This window comes from Micromesistius poutassou (assembly GCF_964030765.1).
Source record: "Micromesistius poutassou genome assembly, chromosome: 15".
NCBI classification, from domain to species: Eukaryota; Metazoa; Chordata; class Actinopteri; order Gadiformes; family Gadidae; genus Micromesistius; species Micromesistius poutassou.
Genome location: NC_140285.1, coordinates 6086332 through 6110956, shown reverse-complemented (window position 1 = coordinate 6110956; position 24625 = coordinate 6086332). Strand labels below are relative to the sequence as shown.

At 44.2% G+C, this 24625-nt stretch overlaps 2 protein-coding genes across 2 annotated transcripts; one reads left to right on the top strand and one right to left on the bottom strand.

The window, feature by feature from the left end:
* Positions 1–858: 858 nt before the first annotated feature.
* On the bottom strand, positions 859–13618 carry clcn6 (chloride channel 6). The gene is made up of 22 exons (XM_084479076.1): positions 13523–13618; positions 13171–13230; positions 12853–12918; positions 12689–12754; positions 12526–12592; positions 11815–12048; positions 11433–11500; positions 11246–11304; positions 10903–11035; positions 10373–10486; positions 10002–10168; positions 9579–9696; positions 8958–9087; positions 8497–8650; positions 6754–6910; positions 6314–6420; positions 5832–6018; positions 4884–5074; positions 4187–4343; positions 3682–3789; positions 3399–3524; positions 859–2813 (listed from the first exon to the last, which is right to left on the bottom strand). Exons 1-22 carry the CDS (start codon positions 13595–13597, stop codon positions 2733–2735), a joined length of 2625 nt encoding a protein of 874 aa, XP_084335202.1. The 5' UTR covers positions 13598–13618; the 3' UTR covers positions 859–2732.
* Positions 13619–13911: 293 nt separating this feature from the next.
* Positions 13912–24040, top strand: mthfr (methylenetetrahydrofolate reductase (NAD(P)H)). Its single transcript, XM_084480100.1, has 12 exons — positions 13912–14004; positions 14472–14734; positions 16119–16357; positions 17351–17461; positions 17868–18061; positions 18605–18855; positions 19767–19901; positions 20336–20516; positions 20636–20818; positions 21057–21158; positions 21279–21398; positions 21533–24040. The coding sequence occupies exons 2-12, from the start codon at positions 14487–14489 to the stop codon at positions 21914–21916; spliced, it is 2148 nt and encodes a 715-aa protein (XP_084336226.1). The 5' UTR covers positions 13912–14004; positions 14472–14486; the 3' UTR covers positions 21917–24040.
* The last annotated feature ends 585 nt before the right edge of the window (positions 24041–24625 follow it).

Below are 24625 nucleotides of genomic sequence, written 5' to 3'. Positions count from 1 at the left end.
ACCCTCCACTCAGACACAGCCAACTGGGAGAGATTAGACCTTCGGAGCTGCACTTTTACTTTGAAGGAACCTGAACCAAACAGACCGTTGAGAGCACGCTTTTATTTTACCATTACAGAATAGACGACTGGATGTGCACTTATTTTTGTACAAACCAGAACTGTACAGAGCGTTGGATGTGTGCTTTTAATTTGTAGGAATCCGAACCATACCCGACCATTGGTTTATTTATAGTTTAGTTATTTAATAATGACTTTTATCCAAAGCAGTGAAGCAGGCGACAGGTGCCTGATGCAGAGGGCTCAGGGTTTAAATGTGTGTACCACTGTGGGTCAAGATTAGCCTTATTAGCAGGGAGGCTGGCTGCTTTCCCAGCACCAGGCTAATGTGGAAAACAGTTAGCTGGAACAGACCTCGCAGCACCTGATGGAGCATGTTCAGAGAATATGTATACTATATGTAAACTAACAACTCAGTATTGCAGTAGTATATTGTAATATGTAATATGTTCACAGGCTGCTATTTTAACGACAGTTTTATAAATATGATTTTAAATTCTAGAATAAAAACATATTACTGAGGGCAGCATAGTCTCTTCGTCTGAAGTTTCCGGATTTGATGCCCAATTTCTGCAGTCTACCTGTTGGCGTCTCCGAGCAAGATGCCCTGACACCCACCTGCTCACTAATGACATGGATCCAACGAAAAACAAATCCACGGTTGGTCGCTTTGGATAAAACTACTTTGTCTACTATGTTTATTTACCATTTAGCAATTTAGCAAACGGTGAATTAAAGATGTACATATTTCTATGGATGACAAAAGCCTTCTACAGTGGAAGAAAAGCATGAGACAGCGATTTCTGCATTTGTTTTTATTGTACATCAAAAAGCTCTTTACCCCGAGTTTGGTTTCTATTCTTCAACAACGAGTACAGCGCAACAACTCTATCTCCAAGGCAGGTTCATCATATAAGACACAAGTATTCCACAAACAATGGAAACTTCCAAGTCTTATTCAAGTCCAACTTTGAATAAGGCCTCCCATGTTTCAATTTTGTGCCTTGTAATCCGTTGACGGTAGCGACCAGAGACTTTAATACTAAGATACTACCACATAGTCCAGATAAAATGCAAGTCATATTCAAAGTAATGGATGAGCATAGAGCAAGAGTATTTCAACCTTTTTTATTTTCCAGGGATTGCGTTGGCTGGTTTGTACTTCAAATGTGTGTGTGTGAAAGACACATTAAAAATACATTAAATCATAGGTCAACAGATTAAAAAAATAATAATCTAAAAATATCTTAAATAAACAAAGGAGGATAAGCGATGCATAAGGAATGTTTGATGCTTAAATGTGCCATTAGGGTAGTTTACTGGAATACTCTTACAGTATGTGCTCTTTCCTACTTCCTTTGTTCATTTCCCTTCTACAGTCTAGTCTTAAAAATAAAATTTCACCACAATGACCTTCAACTGCTCCAACGGTGTCCTTCAGTAGACGTTTGACGTTTCCGAGCCAACTGGAAACATGCTACATTGATCCATTTCACAATTAAACATTTCACGCTTCAAAACGTTTCCCCTTTGAATGACCCTTTAAGGAGTATGATCAACTCTGATCAACTAAAAATCACTCAACAAAACAAAAAAGTACCATGGCTTGATCTCCCCTCAAGACAGGTAAACACGTTGTGTACACTTTCCCTGAACAGAGAACAACAAAAAGACATTTGCCATTATCTCAGAGGAGAGAGCACTCTGTCCACTGCCACGCGCAGCAGCACACATGCTGCTAATGAGCGCAGCGACCCAGTTGGACTGGGCCGTCTCAAGGTGAACCCGCGGGGTGAGAGAACTTTTTTTGTTATAAAAAGACAAGCCTCTCTGCTGAAGGCCCGCATTGCGACAGTGACGCAAGCTTTTAGTGCAACTGCATTCCCCTTCACAGACACGGCAAATACAAAATTATATTTACAGATAAAAAAAATAAAATCATAATTAAAAGTGCTACAGTGACGAGGTTATGATGTTTAGTCGCGGGGGGGGGGAATGTAGGTTAGGATTAGGGAGAAGACAAAAAGAGCAAGTTCAAGTGTAGGATAACTTCACTTTGGTAGAACACTTAGTGTTAGTGTGTGTGTGTGTGTTTGGAAATTTGAAAATTACCCCCAATAATATTGGCTATGCTATTGAATCATGAAAACCGAAAACTTAAAATGAAGCAGTTATAATACAAATAAAATAACGTTAGGAAAGCAAAGACACCACTTTTTAGGAGTGGAGCCACCAATTTAGTCCCACACACAATTATCTGCCAGTTCATACAAAGATAGCAATGTGTTAAAGAAGCATAAATCAGGAAAACGGATGTGGTATTGTGTTATAGTTAATTGAATGTATTAGGGATATGTACCAGTATCTATTGATCTATATTGATAACCTATATCTATATTGATAACCCAGAAGCCAATACGAGTAGTGATGCACCCCTTAGAATAAAATAATGCCGAAACATACCTCACATGTCGTGCTATTTAAATGATAGAATATCAATCGTCCTTCGATGAGGGAGTCTAAAGTCTAAAGTCGTCTGCCGGTGTGGGAACGCGAGGCCCCTTAACAACAGGGAAACGGTCATGTCTAACGCGTTCACAAGGGGTCTAAGTACCGTGTGTGTGTGTAGAGAGGAGCTCAGGAGAACATCTGGAAAAACAGGAGGCCAGGTGTTCAGATGGTGATGTAATGCTGCCGGAGCTTTGCTTGGAGGAACTCGTGGGTTAAATTGTGTCTGGTGATGATTCCCACGATCTGTGTGGAAACAAAGGAAAGAGGGCCAGCTCACTCAGGGGAAGACGCAAGACGGACTTCTTTACCATTTTTCCATCCTTCTCTATAGCTTTGTTTTGTGAAACCGCTCGCTTAGATTTGGCAGATTGGAAAGCAAGATTAGAAATAAATATCTAATGTATGCCCTTATTTTCTATGTGGTTGTAAATACAAACCAAAATTTATGTTTCAGTGTGTAACCTGCTCTTTGAAACTCACTCACAAATTGTAGCTAAAATGTTTACTTAATAAATACACAAAAAATGTAATTCAGGATAATACGCCATTTTGGATTTATGTAGGATTATGTCAAATTTGTTTTTGAGTTGTTGACAGTTTGGTACATCCGGTAGAGCTTTAGAACTGTAAGCTCAGCCGTCTTGAGACTAATGAAACTGAATAAGAGTTGTGTGAGAATTTACACACATAGTTTTAAGCGGCTGTTACAATATACTCACCTCTACCCCCTACAGGGTCTACACTGGACCAGGGCCCTACAGGGTCTACCCTGTAACAGCCCCCTACAGGGTTTATATAACCTGGTATCACCCAGAAAGGACTACTCACCTCCCCCACAGCGTTGACCACCGGCAGGTGTCTGAGCCCCATGGTCCTAAAGAGGTTGAACACCTGGGAGACGTGTGTGTTGGGGGACACGGTGTAGGGACACGGATTCATGTAGGGCGTAATGTCCTGCGGAGGTGAACAGGAGATTGACCGGTCTGTGGACATTGGGGATCGAACCCAGTACCTTTTTTTGATGGGAGTCAACCACTCTCACCACAACACTAGACCCGCCCCCATAATAGACCATTAGTAGACTGATCCAGTGTATTGATCCGGAGCGTACCACTATCATGCGGGGGTTGAGCAGGGTCAGGTCCAGGTCATGGATGTCGGGGTAGCGGGGGTAGTCCTCCGTCATCTCCGCGTGGGACAGCCTGGGCTGGGTGGAACTCTGGGGTCAGAGGGTACACAGCAGGAAAGGTAAGTGTGGCTGGTGTCTTGTACACTCAGACAGCAGCATCCTTCTGGCCATGTCCACACTACAATGTATACGTGTGTAAACATCTAGTTTACGCCTTTTTGGATTCTGTGCAAACAATTATTTTCCAAGGCCACGTGCTAAACCTGACATAAAAACATCACACAAACAAAAACTGAGGGCTCAGCATTCCTAAACAATGAACACAAGAGAACGTTTGCATTAATAATAGGAAAAAACAGTTTGAAAACGGCATTGTCTTAATGTTCAACATATGAAAAAAGAAATGCATGCAATAAGACACTGAATGAGAACATGCGTCGTGCCTCTGCAGTACGGTACGTGTGTGTGCGCGTGTGTGCGGCCTTACCGACTGGTTCTCGGCGTAGCAGGCGCCCCTCAGCAGCAGCGTGACCAGCTGCGAGCGCAGGACCAGGCCGTGGAAGGTGAGGGGTCTGAAGCGCTCCTCCATGGTCCACTCCTCGCTGGGGGACTGGTCGGGGTACAGGTTGGGGTAGGGCACGTACCTGGAGAGACGAGGGGAGGGAGAGAGGAAGAGAGCTTCAAACAACCATCGTGACAAACGTGTGAGTAAAGCACCGTTCCTCACTAATGGTGTGGACTTTGCACTCATGATATGATATTGCGTGTGTCAATAAGCTTAATTAGCTTAGTGTGAAGATTCTAGAACAAGGGTTCCCACACTTATTCGGTTTGCGAGCTACTTTCAAAATGAGCAGATCAAAATGATCGATCTACATTAAAAAAATGCTAAACATATTTATCTATATTTACTGAGTAAATACTCTGATGACTTGCACTGAATGGAGTCAGCCAGGGTTGCATAGTCCGAACAGTAGCTGCTGGTAGCTAGTCTCAAGCAGGCTTCCTAATGACCATCAGTCATGGTGGACCGGTATTTGCACTTAATACGCTTCATGGGTGAAATGTCACGCGATCTAATCACACTACCTTTACGATCAGCCGATACCCTTATATCGCACTGTTTCTTTGCACCAAAAAGTGTGATATCAATAAAGTTGGAGTGCTTTAGGGGCGTGTCAAACCTGCGGTCCAGCATCTGCTGCAGCATGTCCTCGCCCTCCTGGGCGTTCTGGGCGCCGGCCGCTGCCACGGCGGCCGTGTCGGCGGCGGCCTCCTGCTCGTCACACACGTTCCTCAGCTCGCTGGACGGGTACGACTTCATGGACTGGCACCGCCGCCGCTGCTCCCCCGCGCGCGTCACAATGTTCGCCTTCTGCGCGCCAGGAAGTAGGATGATATGATACCAGACAGGAAGTTGTTTGTTAATGGGTGTTTTTTTTTTTTGAGGGGGAAGGCTGCACCCTTCCCCGTCAAGGGCATTCAGAGGGCTTTACATCGGCCGGAATCAAGACTTTAAAAAGAGGACAATTATTACAAGGGAATCATTTTAAAGATAATTATAAAATAAAGAAAAAAATGAAAACAACAATACAGACATATGTTTAAAGAAAAATTGAAGGGAAACAGAATTCAGCCTTGATTTCTAATTATATGAGTGTTGAGGCTGACCTCAACAACGTGGTTGAGGTGTGCTCAGGATTAAGTGAGGGGTTTTGGCTCTCTATCTCTGAGAATCAATGACTTTATTTAATATGGTGATAATATGGGTGACACCTTTTGGTGCAGGTCTGAGACTTCTGCAGGCTTTTTGGGTTCTCTACAGCTCCCCATCACCCCCCGGTGGTCTAAAGATGCAAATGCGTCGCGCACTGAGGCGACCAACCACCAATGATGTAATGATGTATGAGTTTGAGTTTGAGAACCAATTTAGGAATTGTTCATACTAATGTATGATCACACAGACAATATGAACTTAACAATAACCCATCACAGAGTAGAAATATACAGGATAAATAACCAACATTTGTGGGGAAGCTAAACTACTAAAAGATCATAAACACAACACACCAAAATGTATCCAAAATGGCAACTATATCAAATGACCACAGAGTGGATGCAAGATGTCCTACCTTGAAGTGTATGTTGTTGCTGACCAGAATGTTTCCCTTCATGAAGTCCCTCTCGTTGGGCCGGTTCTCCGTCACCACAGGGAAGGCGTGGTAGGCCGTCGTGCGCAGGATGCTTACCAGAGACTGGACACGCGTGTGCGGATACACATACGTCAAGTTGGGCTCCATGATGTCACTGGCCGTCAGCCTATCAGGGGAGAGACAGATCGAGGTGAATAGAGAGAGGTTTTGGGGCGGGGGGGTTACATTTACTGTTGTGCATAGTATGAAGAAAAAATTATGGAGAAAATAAATCTTTTTGATTGATTTCTGGCAGGATGCAAAGAGTGTGTCATAGAATATGACCAAAGTCTCCTAAAATAAAACCCTTCACTATAGCTTTACTAAGAATATCTGATAGGGAAGAATTCTATAAGCCTTTTCTGTGCCTTTTCAACCCCCATACAACAGGGTGCAGTATACTAATGCAGAATATAGCGTACTTGTCCATTTCCACTTCAGTCTCCCACTCCAGCAGAGGCACGCCCCTCAGGTGGATGTGGATGTCGTAGATACCGTGGTTGAAGAAGTCCCCTGTCCATTTAGCCACCTGGGAAACACAAGGCAAGGTTTATTAGCATTGCTGCAAGGCAAACACACTAGTGTTATGTCTATAGCACAAGGTAATGCAGAGTGATTTAGAATCACAATAAAATCTTTAAAAAAAAAAAACATAAAAGAAGAAATTTAAATACTATAAATGCTCTCTCATACAGAGTGCACTTCCTGTTTAAACATTCAAAAGGTGCCTGTTCAGAATGGGCAGATGGTTTGGCCACTGATATCGCTGTGTGCCGCTTTCTCGATAACCAATCAACAAACAACTTTACATTCAACACTGCCCACACTAACTCTGTAATTATTGTAAGGTCTTAATACCTACCATCAGTGTTATCATGATTGGTAGTCCGTATGTGATCTCATTGGTCGATTCGATGAGGATGACAGTCAGGCTGATGGTCATCCTGACCACGCCCCCAAGGAAGGAGGCCGCTCCAATCAGAGCGAAGGTCCCTGAGTACACGTTCATCCCAAAGTTTCTAATGGTGAAAATGAAAAAGTGACAATGAAATAGAGAAAAAGATGTGACAATTTCCCTGGATGGTTCATAAAACAGAATCAAAGCAAAATGCGTACTTTGACCCCAAAACAAATGATTAATGAACTCCACCACTAACCAACCAACTGACAAACCAACTGACTATGGGATAGAGGAGGCTATTATAAACAAGTCCAGGTAGCTAGTGGTAATGACAGCAGAGAAAAGGACAGTGTAGAGGTATAGAAAAGGTAATACAGGGCAGAGAAAAGGAGCGTTTGCCTGCAAGTACCTTGACTATACCTGTAGAGTTCCCAGTTCCTAGAGTAATACCATTCGATAAAAGTAGAGTTTACAGGTAAGAGGTGGAGAGGGCAGCCCATTCCAGCACGGAGGTGCCAGAGAGAGCAGCTGCAAATCCTCCCTCTTGTGGGACAGTGTTACCAGGCAACGTGCCAGGGTGCAGAAGCAGCGTTTGGATTACACATAGGGGGGGAGGGGGATGTGATGGCTCAGTGTGCCACCATGGAGTCGAATGTGATGCAAGATGTCCCAGACAAAAGGTGTCCAAGGGACCAGAATAGTCCAGGCAGGGAGACTGAAGGGGCCATGCATGAATTATGTCTACACATCAGCTATCCAAATGCTTCATATGAAGACTTTGAAACCATGTTTGGTTGTTTCTAAAACATGAATAACTAGAAGATTCCATTGGTTCCTCGACAACCAAACTTTAAATAACTAAATGCAACCAAATGTATCAATAGTAGTAGTATTCATTTATAGATGTGAATTTATATTGAAAATATGAGGGTAGAGAAAACAAGGAGTGGCAGGTGAGAATGCAGATTCTGGCAGGAGCTGGAACCTCATTAGTTGTCCAGGCCCCAACTTACTTACAGTCGAGGGAAGCTCAAAGCCTTGATTAGGATTGTGTGTTTGTGTGTACAGTGGGAAGGAGGTTAAACACAACACTTTTCTGTGCTACCAGAGGAAGTGACAATCGCACTGTCAGCAGATTCCACAGTGTGTGTGTGTGCATGTGTGTGTGTGTGTGTGTGTGTGCGTGTGCGTGTGCGTGTCGGGGGGTTCATGGGCGGTCACAGAGACTCGGCTTCTCAGTTTCCCCTGTGAAACTAAAGGCTTTGAACAGATCTCTCAGCATTTTTTTTGGAACTTCCCTCCCACCTCCTCCATGTCATCCTGCATTTTGACACGTCTCCGTTCATGCATTTTGAGGAAGCCGGGCCAATATTATCGAGAACGCATTGTGAATCAACAAATAATGATTTAGGGGCAGTGTAGTGGTTAGAAGGTTCAACTCCCAGCGGTAAGGTAAAGAGCAGCAACATTCACATTTCCTCTGGGAAAAGTTTGACCATTGATGATCATTTGTCAGGGATTTGCGTTCCCCATTGCTCAGATTCTGGAAAATCTCCAAAATTTGACTGCGTTCACAGAGTTAGGAGATGGCAATGAGGCAATTCTGTCATATAAAAGAACACCAACATCTGAGCATCGGTAGGACACCATTAACATCTTATCTCGGCTCTCCTCTTAGCTCATCCCGTTCCCGTCTCCTCTTACATGTTGAGGAGGTTGGCCACCAGGCGCCCGTAGGCGGCGCCGCAGAGCAGTGAGGGGACGAACAGGCCGCTGGGCACCGCCGTGCCGTACGTCCAGCAGGCCAACAGGAAGTAGAGCAGGAAGAACACAGACAGCGTCACCGGGCTGAAGGTTCCTGTGGACCAAATCAAAAACAGGATGTCCACACGTCTTCACAATGTCGGGATTATCTCCGTTCAGGTCGGATTTGTTTGATTATGTCTTTAGCAGAGACTTGCAGCATCACACACGTACAAACAATACAGGCAAATATACGATTGGAAATTGGTAACTAAATATAATACAACTAAATAGTGCATAATTAAAGTCATTATACTCAATACTATGCATCAGAAAATACTTGGAATTGGTATTTGCCATTAAAAGGGTGACGTTAATATCCCTGTAGTGTGTATATTGTGTGCGTGCGTGCGTGTGCTCACCTTCCTGGTGAAAGAGCTGGTGTATAGCCGCCTCCTGGGGGTTGAAGAAGAGGGTTGCCATGTCGTTGTAGGTACTGTTGGGGCAGAAGAAACTGCGCACCGTGGAGTTGATGTCCTCTGCCCCACCCAGCTGGGAGGAGACAGCAGCAGAAACAAGCACTGCCACCATCAAACAACAGCTGTGTACTCCCTGGACCCGTAGCTGGGTTTGTTTGTTTTATACATCCAGTATGCAGTAATACATCATTTGTTGGGCCATGTCTAATAGCTGAATTAATAAAGAAGTTTAGACTCTTCCCAAAGTGACTGCATTCAAATTTGTAGAAACATGTCATTAACGTGCAGGTAAGGGTTATTCTGAGTATTATAAATATAAATATTGGGGGATTGAATTCAGTACTTTGGCCTACGAGATGAAAATCCTAAACACTAAACTAATCTGGCCCCACTTTAAAGCGACCTTTGTAACATATGCTGGGGAAAATATAACACGCCAACCTAACTTAATAACATTCTATCAAGAGTTTTTGTGCGCTAGGTAGTAGCCACCGGTGGCTACGCCCAGCCTTGGTACAACAGCCTGCCCAGGGAGCAGACCGGGGGAGGGGAGGTAGAGCTCACCGTCATGGAGCCGTTCCGGTGGGAGGGGGGGCTTAGGTCTCGGCATTCACCTAGCGTCATGGAGGCCACAAACACCACCACCGTCGTCACCATGGTGACCAACAGACTCTCCAGAACCCTGCCAGAGGTAGGGTTACAATTTTGACATTCAAAGTTAGGAACAGTGTAATAGTGAGTTTATAAAATTAGGAAATCTTATGTAAACCCAACATCAGCAGTGCAAGATGACGGCACACCAGGTGTGTGTGTGTGTGTGTGTGTGTGTGTGTGTGTGTGTGTGTGTGTGTGTGTGTGTGTGTGTGTGTGTGTGTGAGATAATGGTAATACACGTATTAACGTGTATTACACGTATCAGTAAGAAAGGGAAGAAAGGGAGAGAGAAAGAAAGGGAAAGAGACGCACAGAGACAGCAGGGGAACCCACCTGACGAACTTGGCCTTAGGGTGGATGTGTCTCATGCGGTACTTGGCCAGGTGCTTGTTGAGGCAGTTAAAGAGGGCTCCAAGCAGCCCCCCCACCACGCCCATGAGGACGAAGAACGCCAGGTCCACCACAGTCCACAGGTGGCATGTCTTATCTCCTTCCATACACTGGAGGGGGTGGGGGGGGGGTGAGTGCGTAATTGAGTTGTCTTGGAGAATCAAAGACACTGGAATCATCATCTGGAGTTGCATCTTGGTGTAGCTACAGCACACTTTTGAAAACTAAGACTGAATGATTCAGTGGTTCAATGAGAACCGATGGGATTGGATCATTCGATTTAAAGTGATAAAGTGAAATTGATCATTTTCTACCTTAAACTCCCCAAAGTTCAGCAGACCGGGCAGCTGGAAGGAGCCCCACTTGTTGAAGTTGATCCCGGAGCGGAAGAAGTTGAGAGTGAACGTTGCAGACATGGAACCGAAGAGCTGGAGGAGGAATATTAATATAAATGTTATCCTTTTTTTGTTATCCTATTTTACACATTTTACTTGACTCATCACTGGCCAAGGAGGCCAACCTTGAAAGGCTGTTGCTATGTTGTGCAGCCAATTATATAATTATTAACGGTATAAAGGCTTTTTGATAATTTTATTTGGAGAGACATTTTTGAACGGCTTGTGAACTTGTTTCTCCTTAGATTGCAGTGTAAAACAAAGGCAACCCAAGTCGGTTATCTTTATTTAAAATAATTCCACAACATACTTGTTTTAAGACACACCAAAATAGAAGATATAATCCTATTAGAATGTCAATCGCTAGTTCCAAGTGCATGTACATTATGCATATACTAACTTCTGGACAGAAGCGATCCACTGGTCCTAACATGTACAATGATGCTTACCACTTTCCAGGTGAGGGCCTGGTTCCAGAAGGAGGAGCCCTCCTCCAGGCTGAAGAGGGTCCCTCCTATAGGGGCCCCGAAGGCAGCCGCCACGCCTGCTGCTGCCCCCACAGACACAAAGTCTCGCTTGTCCCTGGAGGGTCACAAATTACAGGCCCAGAACAGAACCAGGTCCCAGTGTTGATAACCATGTCCAAGTACTGCCGCATGGTTGCCTCAAAAAGTTGATTTAATAATTTTTTAATTTGATGACACATCGAATCAAAAGCAAGTGAAAACAATTACCAAATAGTCCCCTCCCCAATAGGGGAGGGGAAGAGGATTGTGTGTGTATGTATCTTACCGGTCGCTGCGAAAGTAGGGGAAGTCAAAGTGAATCTTCTTAAAAGTGATGCTTTGAAACTATGGGGAAACAGACAGTAATCTTCACGTGAAAGAAAAAAACGGCATGGGTAATTTGCATCTGTTCATCTATGCTGTTGACAACAACCTTCTGGGTCAAACCAACAGTAAAGTAAGGCCCTCAGTACCTGGGGGAAGCCGGCCCCCACGATAGCTCCGCTGTGGATCATTGGTCCCTCCTTCCCCACAAACATACCTGATTGGTCACGCAAAGACAGTCAGAAGAAAAACAACCCAACCAACATAATTATTTATTACCCTCATCATTGCTTCAACTATTAGAACCAAACAACCAGTGTGTACTACATCGGTTGCTTGGTTTTACATGTCTTCGCAGAACATCACAAACCCTATATTGATTACACAATCCTAGCTTATCTGTTTGAGAGAAGTGCTGATACAAACCAAAAAGGCTATTCGTCATATACGTTACAAAAATGTTGTTCTCCTGTATATCATATACATTATAAACAGGAGAACCCCCGATGGTGAGCAGAGCCACGTCCTCACCTCCGGCCACGGTGAACAGCACCCCAACGGCCTTGCAGAGGAACGTTCTGAGGCGGACGATCCCAGGGATCTTCACCCCGTTCAGGTAGCTTTTAATCTCGGGGATTCCCGAGCCTGCTGCTACTGGCTCGATGAGGACCAGCATACTGGCGATGAAGACGAAGGACAGGTTGAAGGCCAGCAGCTCCAGGAGAGAGAGGGCCAGGCAACCCTTCTCACTGCACACCTCCACGGCTACACAGACGAAGGTTAAGGTAGATCTCCAGTGATATAGTTATCAGAGTGCATCGTATATATTTACATAGAGGATTTTATCCAAAGAAAATGTATCTGACATTTGCTGGGTGGTCTGAGTGAATGGGGTATTTCTTTCTTTCTCTTTATATTTGTTTGGACCAATCATGTTGCTGGAAGCAAGAATACGTAAGGGCATAATTGGCTATTAACAGGGAACACAAAAATTGGCCCACACTAGTACACAGTAGAATACTGTCCGTAAAGGTTTTAAATCAACATGTTGGAGACTGGCTACTTATCTCAGATCTATGACTGGATCTGAGATAATTTATTTTGCTCCAGGACGCCTACAGGTAAAAAAAACCCATTGGGGTTTGGACATCCCAACGCCAACCCGATGACCTTGCCACTTTGATCATGATACCAACTTGGATGTGTGATGGAGTGTGTAAATCGTGACGTCTTTAAGGATACAATGTCCCACCAAGCTGAACTTGATTGAGGTGAAGAGGTGTACAAAGAAATCGACAAACAGGCCCACCTGAAAGAGACAGCAACACCATGATTTTGAACACCATTCTTGGTTGGTTTCTGAAAAAAGCTAGGACTGAACAGAGAACACTATTTCAGGACATACCAGGCCAACTGTGACTCCAATGGCAAACACCAGGACCCAACGCACTGCTTCATACTTCTTGGCTTTCTATTCACAGAAGAGATTTTTTATTACTGAAAAAGGAAGACAATGAAGTAACTTGACATTTGATAGACATGTAATAATTTAGAGCAGAGTGGGTGTACCTTGTTGTTCAATCCCTCCAGAACCTCCACATATGGCTCATTGATGCAGCGGTCATAGTCAAGACTCTAACAGAATCAAATAAGGCTGTGAGTTACAACAGCTATTTACTTACATAACATTAAGACATTTAGCATTCATGACAGTGAGGTCGAAAACTTGTCACAAGAGCATCGCATATTACTCATGGACGTCAACAGGTAGACTTATGGACATTGGGGTTCAAACACAGAACCTTTCGGCTGGGAATCAAACACCCCTAGCCACAAGACTATCCATCACCCACATCACATCTTGCTGTTTCTTGTGAGTAGACGTACCTCGTAATCCTTTCTTGGTAGAATTTCTTCCTCTTCCTCCCTGAGCTCCCCTAGGATGGCCTGGAGTGGATGAAAACCTCAGCAGTCACATCATTATTCAATAATTAAACTGTTAAATACTCTGGTATCCTCCACTTTTTCCATTATTTCATACATTATTCTAGAGTGGGACCAAATGTAACGTGCCCCAATTTACCCCCGGTGATCACTAAAGTATATCTGATTCAGATTCTGATGACAACAGAGACTTGGGGGCAGCAACAAGAGAGCAGCTCACTCCCCACAAGGTTAACATACCTGCTCAACGCAACACATTAATTATGCAATGCAAATTAATATAATCATTACTGACCAATTCTTCGGGTGTCCGCGTCTCTCCTTCACCTGCACAACATTGGCAACAAAATATGTTCCCACAACACGCCATCTTCGTATTTCCCTCAGCATCTTTCTCCACATCGAAGTCATGTGACGAAAAAAAACAGCAGTTGTATCAAAGCCGTCAAAACTGCGCGCCATAAACACAAAGCGTCACCGGCTTTGGTTTCATTTTAAATTGTACATATGAAGCATTAAAATGTTTACCATCCCATTATGATGACACATTAATTCTGTATAGTTAAATTATATACACATTCGTGGTACTATAAATTAGTGAAGTGTTTATGCGTAAAATGTGCGCAGCTGCTACTACCCTTAAACAGGACGATCACAGCGACTTGCAGAGAGCATGTACTCCTTCTCACTTCTCTCACGTTGTGTTCGGGGGGAACAACGAGGGGCTCCAAGGGGAACAGTGAGCGACCCATTTCACCGCCGACCCTCGAAGAAAGGGTAATTATCATTCAGTTGGAGTGGGCTCAATCTCCCGTGGCATAGGCACACGGACAAAGGTCAACACTAGGACACTGCATGGATTTGTTTTATTATGTGTCGCACTCGTGCTAGTATCATAACATTCTCCGTTACTTGAGTAGCACTTTTGCTAATGTAAAAGAACACCCCATGCAAAGCATTCCTGTGTTTAGTTTTCCATTTTCCATCTACCAGGGTGCGAATTACACCGTGACGTTTCAAATGTGTCACTTTTTTCAATAAATGTGTGTGGAAAAAAATGTATGTGATGAACACAAGACACTTTAAGACAACACATGACTATGCAAAGGCCTAATAAGTATTATTTGGAGGGGTGTTCCCACAATGTAACGTCATTTCGCTCCATTTACACGCAACCATAACCACAACGTATGTCAACATCATAATGATGGACTTTTCCCCCCCGTTTTAATTTTTCTTCCCAGTGTACTCCCAGCACCATGGTGAACCAGGTCCAGCGGGTGGACGGCAGCTGGCAGACCTGCAAGAGCGACTCCAGCGGGGCGAGCAACAGCGGCGGCGAGAGCTCCAAGGAGAGTTCCCGGTGCTCCACCCCCTTGCTGGACGCCGACCGCTCGGACCGGCTGCGGGAGAAGATGCGCAAGAGGATGGAGTCGGGAGACCCCTGGTTCTCACTGGAGTTCTTCCCCCCTCGCACCGCCAGTGGAGCTGTCAACCTCATCTCTAGGTATGTATCAATAGTCACGTCTCCACTTTTCTTGCGTTTACCTTTTTGAGTATGAAAGAAACTAAATATCGTTCGTAACCGAGGGTGTTCTCAGTTCAACGCTCCGAACGAGCTCTTCTGTGAAACATGGAACAGTTTTATTTTCCTTGACATGAAACGGGAAGTAATAATCAAACCATTGGGGACATGCAGTGCAATTTGACAACAATAAAGTGCTATTAAACGCTATTCACTGACGTTATTCATTGTCACTGACTGTCACTGTCCTTTAAGCCAGTGAACAAAAGTTTTTTGTTTGTCATTTTGTCACTGTTTCTGATATAAGACCCATATTTAGTGTAATGCAGGTACTATTCGATACACAAACTCCGATGCTCAAGCACACCTAAAGTACATCTCAGCACCCCAAAAATTTTTTTTTAATAATTATTTTCCAATGCTATTTAGAGGAAGAGGCAGATAGTGAATTTCATGACACAGAGTAAAAGGGAAAAGCTTGGTTCTGAACGAAATGCTTGGATAAATTGTTAATTTGTTACTGTGACTGGTGCAAATCAGGTTGCATGGACTTTACTTGTAGACGGCATGTTTCAAGTCGCAGCACAGACTCTCCCTAACACTCTGAGCATGGCAAAACGTGACTCATGCACTCTTTTTTTGTAGCAGCCACTGAACTTGTTTTGTAGTCTGAGACACACAGTTGATTCTTGCCAAGGTGCACAGATCAGAGGGCCTGATTTGTCAATGTCTGTATTGTAGGATTGTTATTGTAATTTCTTGACGATATGGGAGACTGTAATGGAAGCAAATAACTGCTATAATGTTTTGCATTATAATTTGTATAACTAAATTTAAACCCAATTAACTTCATGACATTGTAATATTACACTTGGGAAACAAGGCTGTCAGAATTAATTTGTTTAGAATTCACTTTGAAATTCAAATATTGCATTTCAAGTTGAACCATTTAAAAAAAAAAAAAAAAAAAAAAAACGATTTCAAATATAATTTCTTCAATGTTAACTAATTCATATACAAAAATTCAAGTGGCAGATATTCAAAGTACCATATTAGTACTCATCTTCTGGTCAAAATATTGACCAAAAGATTTAAGCCATACAAATACTAACTGCAGTAGCAGGGCATTCCAAGGACAGGCCAAGCAATTGAAAAATATCTTGTGGTGTAAAACCCATGTTAATGTACTTGCTAGTAATTCATTAAAAGTATCTCTTCAGATCTCTTCAGAGACACATATTGCAAGGTTGTGAACACTGCCAAGTAATCTGTCCATGAGGAAATGTCAGTATGATAACTCGTGTTTGTTTCCCCAAGAAATACACAACCCTCCCCCCTCTATACTAAAGTGTGAGTCTGCTCATAGGTTTGACCGCATGGGCTCCGGAGGGCCCCTGTTCATCGACATCACCTGGCACCCGGCGGGAGACCCGGGCTCGAACAAGGAGACGTCCTCCATGATGATCGCCAGCACGGCGGTCAACTACTGTGGCCTGGAGAGTGTCCTGCACCTGACCTGCTGCAACCAGAGCCAGGAGACCATCACTGGCTACCTGACAAAGGCCAAGCAGCTGGGCCTCAAGAACATCATGGCCCTCCGAGGAGGTACGGGAGAATGAAATGGCCTCGTTGGGTTTAGGAATGACTATGTAGCCGGAGCGTTTATCCATAGTGACTACATGACATTACAGGTAGACTGTGGACATTTGGGTTGAAACCCAGAAACTGCCCAGAACACCCTCACCACTACTTTCCTCCCTACCATTACAATTTTAGTTTCCTCATTACTGTGGATTCTCATCAACACATTTGGATATGGACTCATTTGAGAGTGTTTTAGGGTCTAAAGGTCAACCTTCTGCCAACTAGGTTTGTCATTCTGAATGCTCTTTTGGAACACACTGATAGTACCGTATGACATGAGTATCATATATTTAAGCAGTAGATCACGACAGGCTGTGGTACGTGAGGTAACTGTGGGATAATGAGAACATTTCAATGACTGAAGTGATCTATTGCTTTTATAAAATGGTTACGTAAGTATAGCGAAATGAAAATCATAGACACCCTCAATTTTGAAAAAGCGAGAAAGTTGGAAAAGCGTTTTTTTTAACAAATACAAAAAAGTAGTCCCTCCTGGCTGCCTGCAAAGTGTACGGCAGTTGCTATACAACACACTGTAGTGTCCTTCAGAGAGAAGGCTAGGCTAGAGATGGTAGCTTGGTTCGCCGGCAATTCAGCCTTCTATCGAGTTCACTCACCGTGTGCCTAATGCTTTACAACATTTCCACCCTCTCCATCAATCAACATAATTTTAGGCTTCAGTGAACTATGCTATTCCTTTTATATATACATAAACAACAGTTAGAGTTAGGCGCGGAGTGATACTGAACTCTGTAAACTGAACGGTCGTCATAGCTGTGTGTATACGCTCAATATACAACAGTTGGGAACCAATCAGATCGCTTGATTTAAGCCACCTGTTTTATAATTGATCGCACTTATCGTGTATATTTTTATGAAGAATCCTAAGAATCCTTCTACACTTATTAGTGTAGAAGCGTGTTCTCACGGTCACTTGTTCTGCTACACCTTCAGACCCACTGGGAACTGACTGGGAGGACGAGGAGGAGGGCTTCAACTACGCCACAGACCTCGTCAAACACATCCGCTCCGAGTTCGACGACTACTTCGATATCTGCGTCGCCGGTAGGCCTCCATTGGTGTCCACTTCTGTAACTAAACAGAGGCATATGTTCCATTAGTCGTTCAATACTGTAGATTCAGGGGAGGAAGCCTGGGAAAGTGGGATCGCTACAGAACGACTAATGGAATGCAGCCATTTATTCATAAGTGCAATTATAGAGTAACTGGTCCAAGACGGCTTTGGTGAGTTTGTAACCAGCCTGATGTTTAAAATCTCCAGAGCATGGCACAACGTAAAAACATACTGTTTCTCATATAGTATATAGTAGATCTGGTCTAGCTGGTAGAGCAAGGCATTGAGCCAAAATGTTTCAGGCAAAATGGCATCTTGTCAGACCTGCTTACGGCTATGACCGTTAACAGGTTAGCTAAAAGGGTGTGTGTTTGTGTTTGTTGTGTTTATGTGTAGGATACCCCACGGGCCACCCGGAAGCCCAAAGCTACACTGACGACCTGCAGCACCTGAAGGAGAAGGTGGACGCGGGCGCCGACTTCATCATCACGCAGCTTTTCTTCCGTGCCGACACCTTCCTCAAGTTCCTGCGGGACTGCCGCGCCATCGGCATCACCGTCCCCATCCTGCCAGGGGTCTTCCCCATCCAGGTAACCTGGCCTTCCCGGACTCCCCCTGCTGAGGGGTCGGTCTGGTTTGGGTTCTACGTGGTTGCCCAATGGCAGCATTGTTAAACTTGTGCTCCTGCTGCAGGTCAAGTAATTGTTGTTAATGGTATTTCAGCAGGTGTATCAACACAAGATTAACTATGTATTTATACAATATAAGACGCCAAAATAATGTATGACTTTGTAGCCTGAAGGAGTAAAGGGTACAATAGGCTAGATTGTTACTATTACTACTACTGCTTTTTATTTATTCAGCTGCCGCTTTTAGTGTAAGTGGCTCTAAAGTGAATTGTCTTGGATACAATGGCCTTTAAGTAGTAGGTAGAAGTTAGAGGGTCTTGCTCAAAGATGACTGCAGACATGAGGGTTTGAACCCAGAACCTTTCGTCTGGGAGTCAGTCGCCCTCACGACTAAACTAAACGTTACCTAACTATCCATCAGTCCATGTGCCTTGGTTAAAGCTTCAAGCAAGTTGCCTTGCTTCAAGCAACATTTTAAATGCAGAACCCACCCCACCACCCCAGGGTTACCAGTCGCTGCGGCAGCTGGTGAAGCTATCCAAGCTGGAGGTGCCGGAGGAGATCATGCAGGTGATCGAGCCCATCAAGGACAATGACGCGGCCATCCGCAGCTACGGCATCCACCAGGCGGTGGAGATGTGCCGAGTGCTGCTGGACAGCGGCGAGGTGCCCGGCCTGCACTTCTACACTCTGAACCGTGAGGTGGCCACCACCGAGGTGCTGCGGCAGCTGGGCCTCTGGATAGAAGACCCAAGGTGGGTGTGTGTGTGTGTGTGTGTGGGTGGGTGGCCTCCTCCTTTGGTGCAGATACTCTGTAGCAGATGGTGGTGAATGGATAGGAAAGATTTTATTACTGGTAGGTAGTGTATGGTCACTAGGCTGTCAAACAAACAAAGCATTTTTTTCTTTTGTACCTTTTCTGAGTGAATGTATTGGAACTACTAGGTTGTCAATCGAACAATGACTTTTACTGAATGAATAAGAAAACAACTATTTATATGGGGTTTTTAGTTACTTTTGAAAGCGCAATACAGGCAACTAACAATATAATAGTTGTTTGAAAATAATTTCACTAAAACATCATACTAGTGAAAAGATAATGTAGTGGTTAGGATTTTTTAATTCCCCATCCAAAAGTTTTTGTAAGCACAGGTAGAAAAAAACAAACCTGTGTCACTTTAACTTTCTTTGGATAAAATGTCACAATCTCTTTTCATTGCCAGTTAATACTTGATTACACAAAATGTCTGTTTGCTTAGACTAAAAACTATCTCTGCCAGTTCAGTTTGCACAAACAGTTGCCGTACTCTCCCCTTCAGCCATAAGCCCGACTACACATTTTATTTTTTATTTATTTTATTTTATTTTACATTTATTTGACAGGGACAATGCACAATATATAATTGTGGCAGATTTTAGGCTAATTTACAAGGCTAATTTACATCTGTTGTCCCTGGACAGGTGTTGATGTTATAAATCAAATTAAGACAACATGTAATGATAATAATATTGAGCACATTGACCTCCTCTACCTTTCTAACCTCTCCCATCCACACACTCTTCATAGCAGGATGTTCAATTAGAGGAGGGGGTGTTACAGACCATTTTGTTGTCTATTTTGTTGTCTGTGACCCCCTTGGGCTCTCTGACTCTCTGTGTTTTTCAGACGGCCTCTACCCTGGGCCACGAGCGCCAACCCCAAGCGGAAGGTGGAGGACGTGCGGCCCATCTTCTGGGCCTCCAGACCCAAGAGCTACATCTACCGCACCCAGGACTGGGACGACTTCCCCAACGGACGATGGTGAGGACCCATCATCCACGTCCACTGCTGCTTCCCTGGAGATGCTCACATCGCTGAAGTGTGTGTTAGACTGGGGGGAATATCAGCCCACCAGAAGTAACGTGTTGGCTCATCAACATCACACCTGGTGGTGAACTGCGGGCCCTTTTTAGAGTGGATGTGTTTATTGTATTTTAATTGCAATTGCACCGTCACTTGAGTTGTCTGAGTCTGAGACATGAACCAAAAATTAAGTCCTCTTTATTAATGTTTAGATCACATTATAATGATTTTAGAAATTAGATTTGTAGTCTGTAATGTACTGTGTAAATATATTCTGAGAGGTAAGGATATTTTGCCAGTTTCAGGTACTGGTGGCCAAAAACCTAAATGTTACAAAACTTAGTTGGATCATCTTAAGCTTAAGTCAGTGAATGTCCTCCTTTACCCCCCAGGGGTAACTCATCGTCCCCGGCGTTCGGCGAGCTCAACGACTACTACTTGTTCTACCTCAAGAGCAAGTCATCCAAAGATGCCCTGCTGAAGATGTGGGGTGAGGAGCTGACCAGCGAGACCAGCGTCTTCGAGGTGTTCACCAGCTACATCACGGCGCAGGCCAACCGCGGCGGGCACAAGGTACGCCCTGATCCCTTGGTGATGTGCTGCTGCCAGCCAACCCTAACAGGTCTCTCTCTCTCTGGTCTCCTAGGTGATGGTACAAGCCAATCATAACACACCTCTCTCCGGTCTCCCAGGTGATGTGTCTGCCGTGGAACGACGATGCGTTAGCCACGGAGACCAACCTGCTGAAGGACGAGCTGGAGAAGGTGAACCGCCGGGGAGTCCTGACCATCAACTCCCAGCCCAACATCAACGGGAAGCCCTCCTCAGACCCCATCGCTGGCTGGGGGCCCGCCGGGGGCTACGTCTTCCAGAAGGTAGGGGTGGACCCTTCTCTGGCCTCTGAAACCCTAGCTGTGTTCGACTGCAGAAAAGGCCAAGTGCTGAATGACTGTAGATTTGACTGTATAACGGTAGGCTGCAGTGACTCCCAGGCATCAGTGGTCAATTCAACCTAAAATATAAATGTACATTGTCTCATTTTGGAAGGATTATCCGCATTATTCCAACTGGGTACAGGGTTGTAATTCAAGCTTAATGTTATGTATTCCCCAGGCTTACCTGGAGTTCTTCACCTCCAGTGAAAATGTAACCGCACTCCTCAAGGTGCTGAAGAAGTACGAGCCCCGCGTCAACTACCACATCGTCAACGTGCAGGTAACCATCACGCGTGCATGAATGATACATGCTTATATATATCGGTCCTTTTCAAGACCTGCAACACTGCAACAAAAAAAAGTCAAGCAAACTAATGCTCCTCCCGGATGTCCTCCCCAGGGCCGTAATCTGACCAATGCCCAGGACATGCAGCCCAACGCGGTCACCTGGGGGATCTTCCCTGGCCGGGAGATCGTCCAGCCCACCGTGGTGGACCCCGTCAGCTTCATGTACTGGAAGGTGAGGGGTGTGCACGTTTTCTACTAAGCTGACCAGGAGAGGGGAATCAGCCATACAATATGTTGCCATGTTTTCAGGAACAGATGGAAAACATGGATAAATATTGTCTTTTTGTAATTCTCTCTGTGACCCAGGACGAGGCCTTCGCCCTGTGGATCGAGCAATGGGCCAAGCTGTACGAGGACGAGTCGCCCTCGCGCATGATCATCAAGTACATCCACGACAACTACTTCCTGGTCAACCTGGTGGACAACGACTTCCCACTGGACAGCTGCCTGTGGCAGGTCCTGGACGACATGTTTGAGCTGCTGGACGCGCCCCCCGAGGTGGTCGGGGACGGGGCCCCCGAGGTGGTCGGGGACGGGGCCCCCGAGCTGGACGGGGACGGGGCCCCCGAGCTGGACGGGGACGGGGCCCCCGAGCTGGACGGGGACGGGGCCCCCGAGGTGGACGGGGACGGGGCCCCCGAGCCGGTGATCGGCGACGGAGCACCCCAGCCGGACTCTGTTTCCCAATAACGTTGGCACTTTTTCGTTACGTCGAGCATTACATTATTTGCGTTTTTTCGTTACATTCACGTGTTTCAACACAGTCTGGGAGGAAAGCTGGTCAGTGGAGGAACTGTTTTCATATTGCCGTTTACTTTTTTCGGTAGTTTTTCACAGTTGTGTCTTTTTTTTATTTGGGAGGAGATGGCACAGTGGTTGTACAACAATACTGATGGATCGTTTTGTTTTTTTTGCCCCCCGGCCTTGGATTGTGCTAAGCTCTCGATGCACGCAGAGTCTAGTTTTTCGTGACTATATATAAATATATCTCTTAACGTCTATTCAAAAAATATTTTTTAAGTACCACGGGACAGATTAAATTGTATGATGTAAATAACACCACAACGTCTCAGCATCTAAACTTGGCAACGAAAACCACATTCAGAAGATGCTTTATCAATTCACTTCCTCTCATCTTGGTGTCATTTTAAAGCTTGACATTTAAATAAGCTTAAACCAAGGGATAACTCAATGACATCAATCAGATCAACCATATATCTATATTTTTAAAGGTTTACAGCTGGTTTGATGAGCTAAGACGCACTCCATTTGTGAGGGAGGCGGGTTGATGTCCTCATAGGTTATTTCACACCCAATGATGTTTTGCTGTAAAAAAACTAAGTACTAGAGAAAATGTTTTCTATTTTGAAAGACCTAATCAAGCAAAATTTTTCATATTTGTAACTTATTTTTAAAAGATTACTCTAAGGGAATGCTGCTGAAGGATGTTGTTTACGTATGTGAACGTCCAGAAGGACTGAATGTTGAGTTGAATATTGTTACTAGAAACCAAATTCTAAAGTTTCTCACTCCAATCTTTAGGACACTATTGGCAGTTCTTGTAAAGTCTACCATAGTCAAAACAGGAATGAATCGCCCACAGATGACAATGTAGGTGAGCCAGTTTGGAAATGACAAAATGTCACACTACAAACTTTGAGAACGACCACTAAACGACACACTTCAAGAGTCCTAGTTTTCCATCAACCCAACACGTACTGAAAGTTCTGGAAAACCTTTTTGTGATTTGAATTATACTGTGAGGCCATCTCAGTAAGGGGATTCTGCACGGTACTGCCAAGCAGTAGTGAAAGACCAGGTGGAAATATGCCCCCTCTAAGAAACTGGGATGTTTATCATCCCTATCCCCACTGTCCATCACTCTCTAAGAGAAGCATCTATCTATTGATAACATAACAAGTCTCTTATCAACAAGGGGAAAGGTGCTAAAAGTCATCGTGATCGAGTGGCACAGAATATTGACACTCGACATTTTGAGTGGGTGCCAGTGTGCTTTGTGGCCTTGCTTCATCACAGCAAACACTACAGGAGGAATTACCAAATAACCCTGTTTTGTTTATTGGACCGCAGGCAGGCTGATGAAACACTCCAACGTTGATGTGATGTTGGGAGAGTCACAGCCGGTGCATGTATGTGTGGTGGGGGAAGGTGATGTTTTATTTTATTCAAGCTATGGTTTTTTTTGGGGGGGGGGGGTTCCGGTCAGTGGCTACCGATAATGGACAGTCTAAGGTGTCCGAGCTCCACTTTCATGGCCAAACCTGACGATTTTCACATTTTTTATGTCTGATATTACTTCCTCTGGTGTGTTTTTGTGTGCGAGTAGAACTTGCTATATTGTTGTGTTTTAGGTGGACGACCTCTAAAAGGCTGTTCACTTTGGCGGGGGGGATTTCATAATGTCTTTAACCAAGGTGTATAATGGTATCTGTATGTGGGGGCAGCTATAGCCCACTCTGTACTCCCCTCCACTCTATGAGGAAAAGTGCTTTTGAGGTTTGCAAAGAATTTTAAGAATGGAACAATCACTAGGTCATTAGAATACAAGCAGAACAAACCATGTGCCTGAGGTCTCTCTCACACACACACACACACACACACACACACACACACACACACACACACACACACACACACACACACACACACACACACACACACACCTACTTTTCAAGTGAACAGCTAAATTACCTTTATATGCCAATACTCAACACTGACCTCCAAACTTTGTTGGTTAAATCCATATATATATATATATATATCCATATCTATATATTTTATTAACTATGCAAATAAATAATAGAAATTGTGGTCAAATTACATTTCTGTATCTGAAAGATGTTTTATTTTGGATGGAAAAAATAAATTGGTTATTTTTATGTCCTTTTTAATCATCTTTTTTTTAATTTTATTGTCATTTATTTTGAAAGGGTTGCTCATGACACTCTTACACTGCATTACATTATACAGCAGAAGTACTGTCAAGTCTCATATTTTATGCCAGAGATATAAGGATCAGGTGGTGTTCTCGTGCACTGGGAGTGTGAAGCTTGGATCTGATATTGTAGAACCACTTCTGTCAAGCACTACTGGTTGCCAATTTAGTTTGGCACTGTCATTGAGAAAGAATATGGATGAGGGATTTAGGGGATGCACACAGTTGTATAAACTGTGTGTGCGTGTGTGCTCCCCACCCATGCAACAGCAGTTGTTTTGGCCCTCTCTATTCTTTGGCCATTACGGTTCCGCCAGTGCTTAGTCACAGAGAAGGGTCTGAAATAATCTCCTTAATGTTCATATTTAAGTATTACCATCCACATAGATGCATCTCTCATGAAATGTTGATTTTATTATGTATTAAATGTAAGTATCATATAG

Bases quoted from the DNA above. Each gene is read 5' to 3' on its own strand.
- mthfr (XM_084480100.1), top strand. From the start codon at position 14,487: ATGGTGAACCAGGTCCAGCGGGTGGACGGCAGCTGGCAGACCTGCAAG. The intron at 16,358-17,350 runs GTACGGGAGAAT...CTACACCTTCAG, and splicing joins CATCATGGCCCTCCGAGGAG to ACCCACTGGGAACTGACTGG. The intron at 20,819-21,056 runs GTAGGGGTGGAC...TGTATTCCCCAG, and splicing joins GGGGCTACGTCTTCCAGAAG to GCTTACCTGGAGTTCTTCAC.
- clcn6 (XM_084479076.1), bottom strand. From the start codon at position 13,597: ATGGCGTGTTGTGGGAACATATTTTGTTGCCAATGTTGTGCAGGTGAA. The intron at 13,231-13,522 runs GTCAGTAATGAT...CATCCACTCCAG, and splicing joins CGCGGACACCCGAAGAATTG to GCCATCCTAGGGGAGCTCAG. The intron at 8,651-8,957 runs GTGAGCACACGC...TTTGGTCCACAG, and splicing joins CCAGCTCTTTCACCAGGAAG to GAACCTTCAGCCCGGTGACG.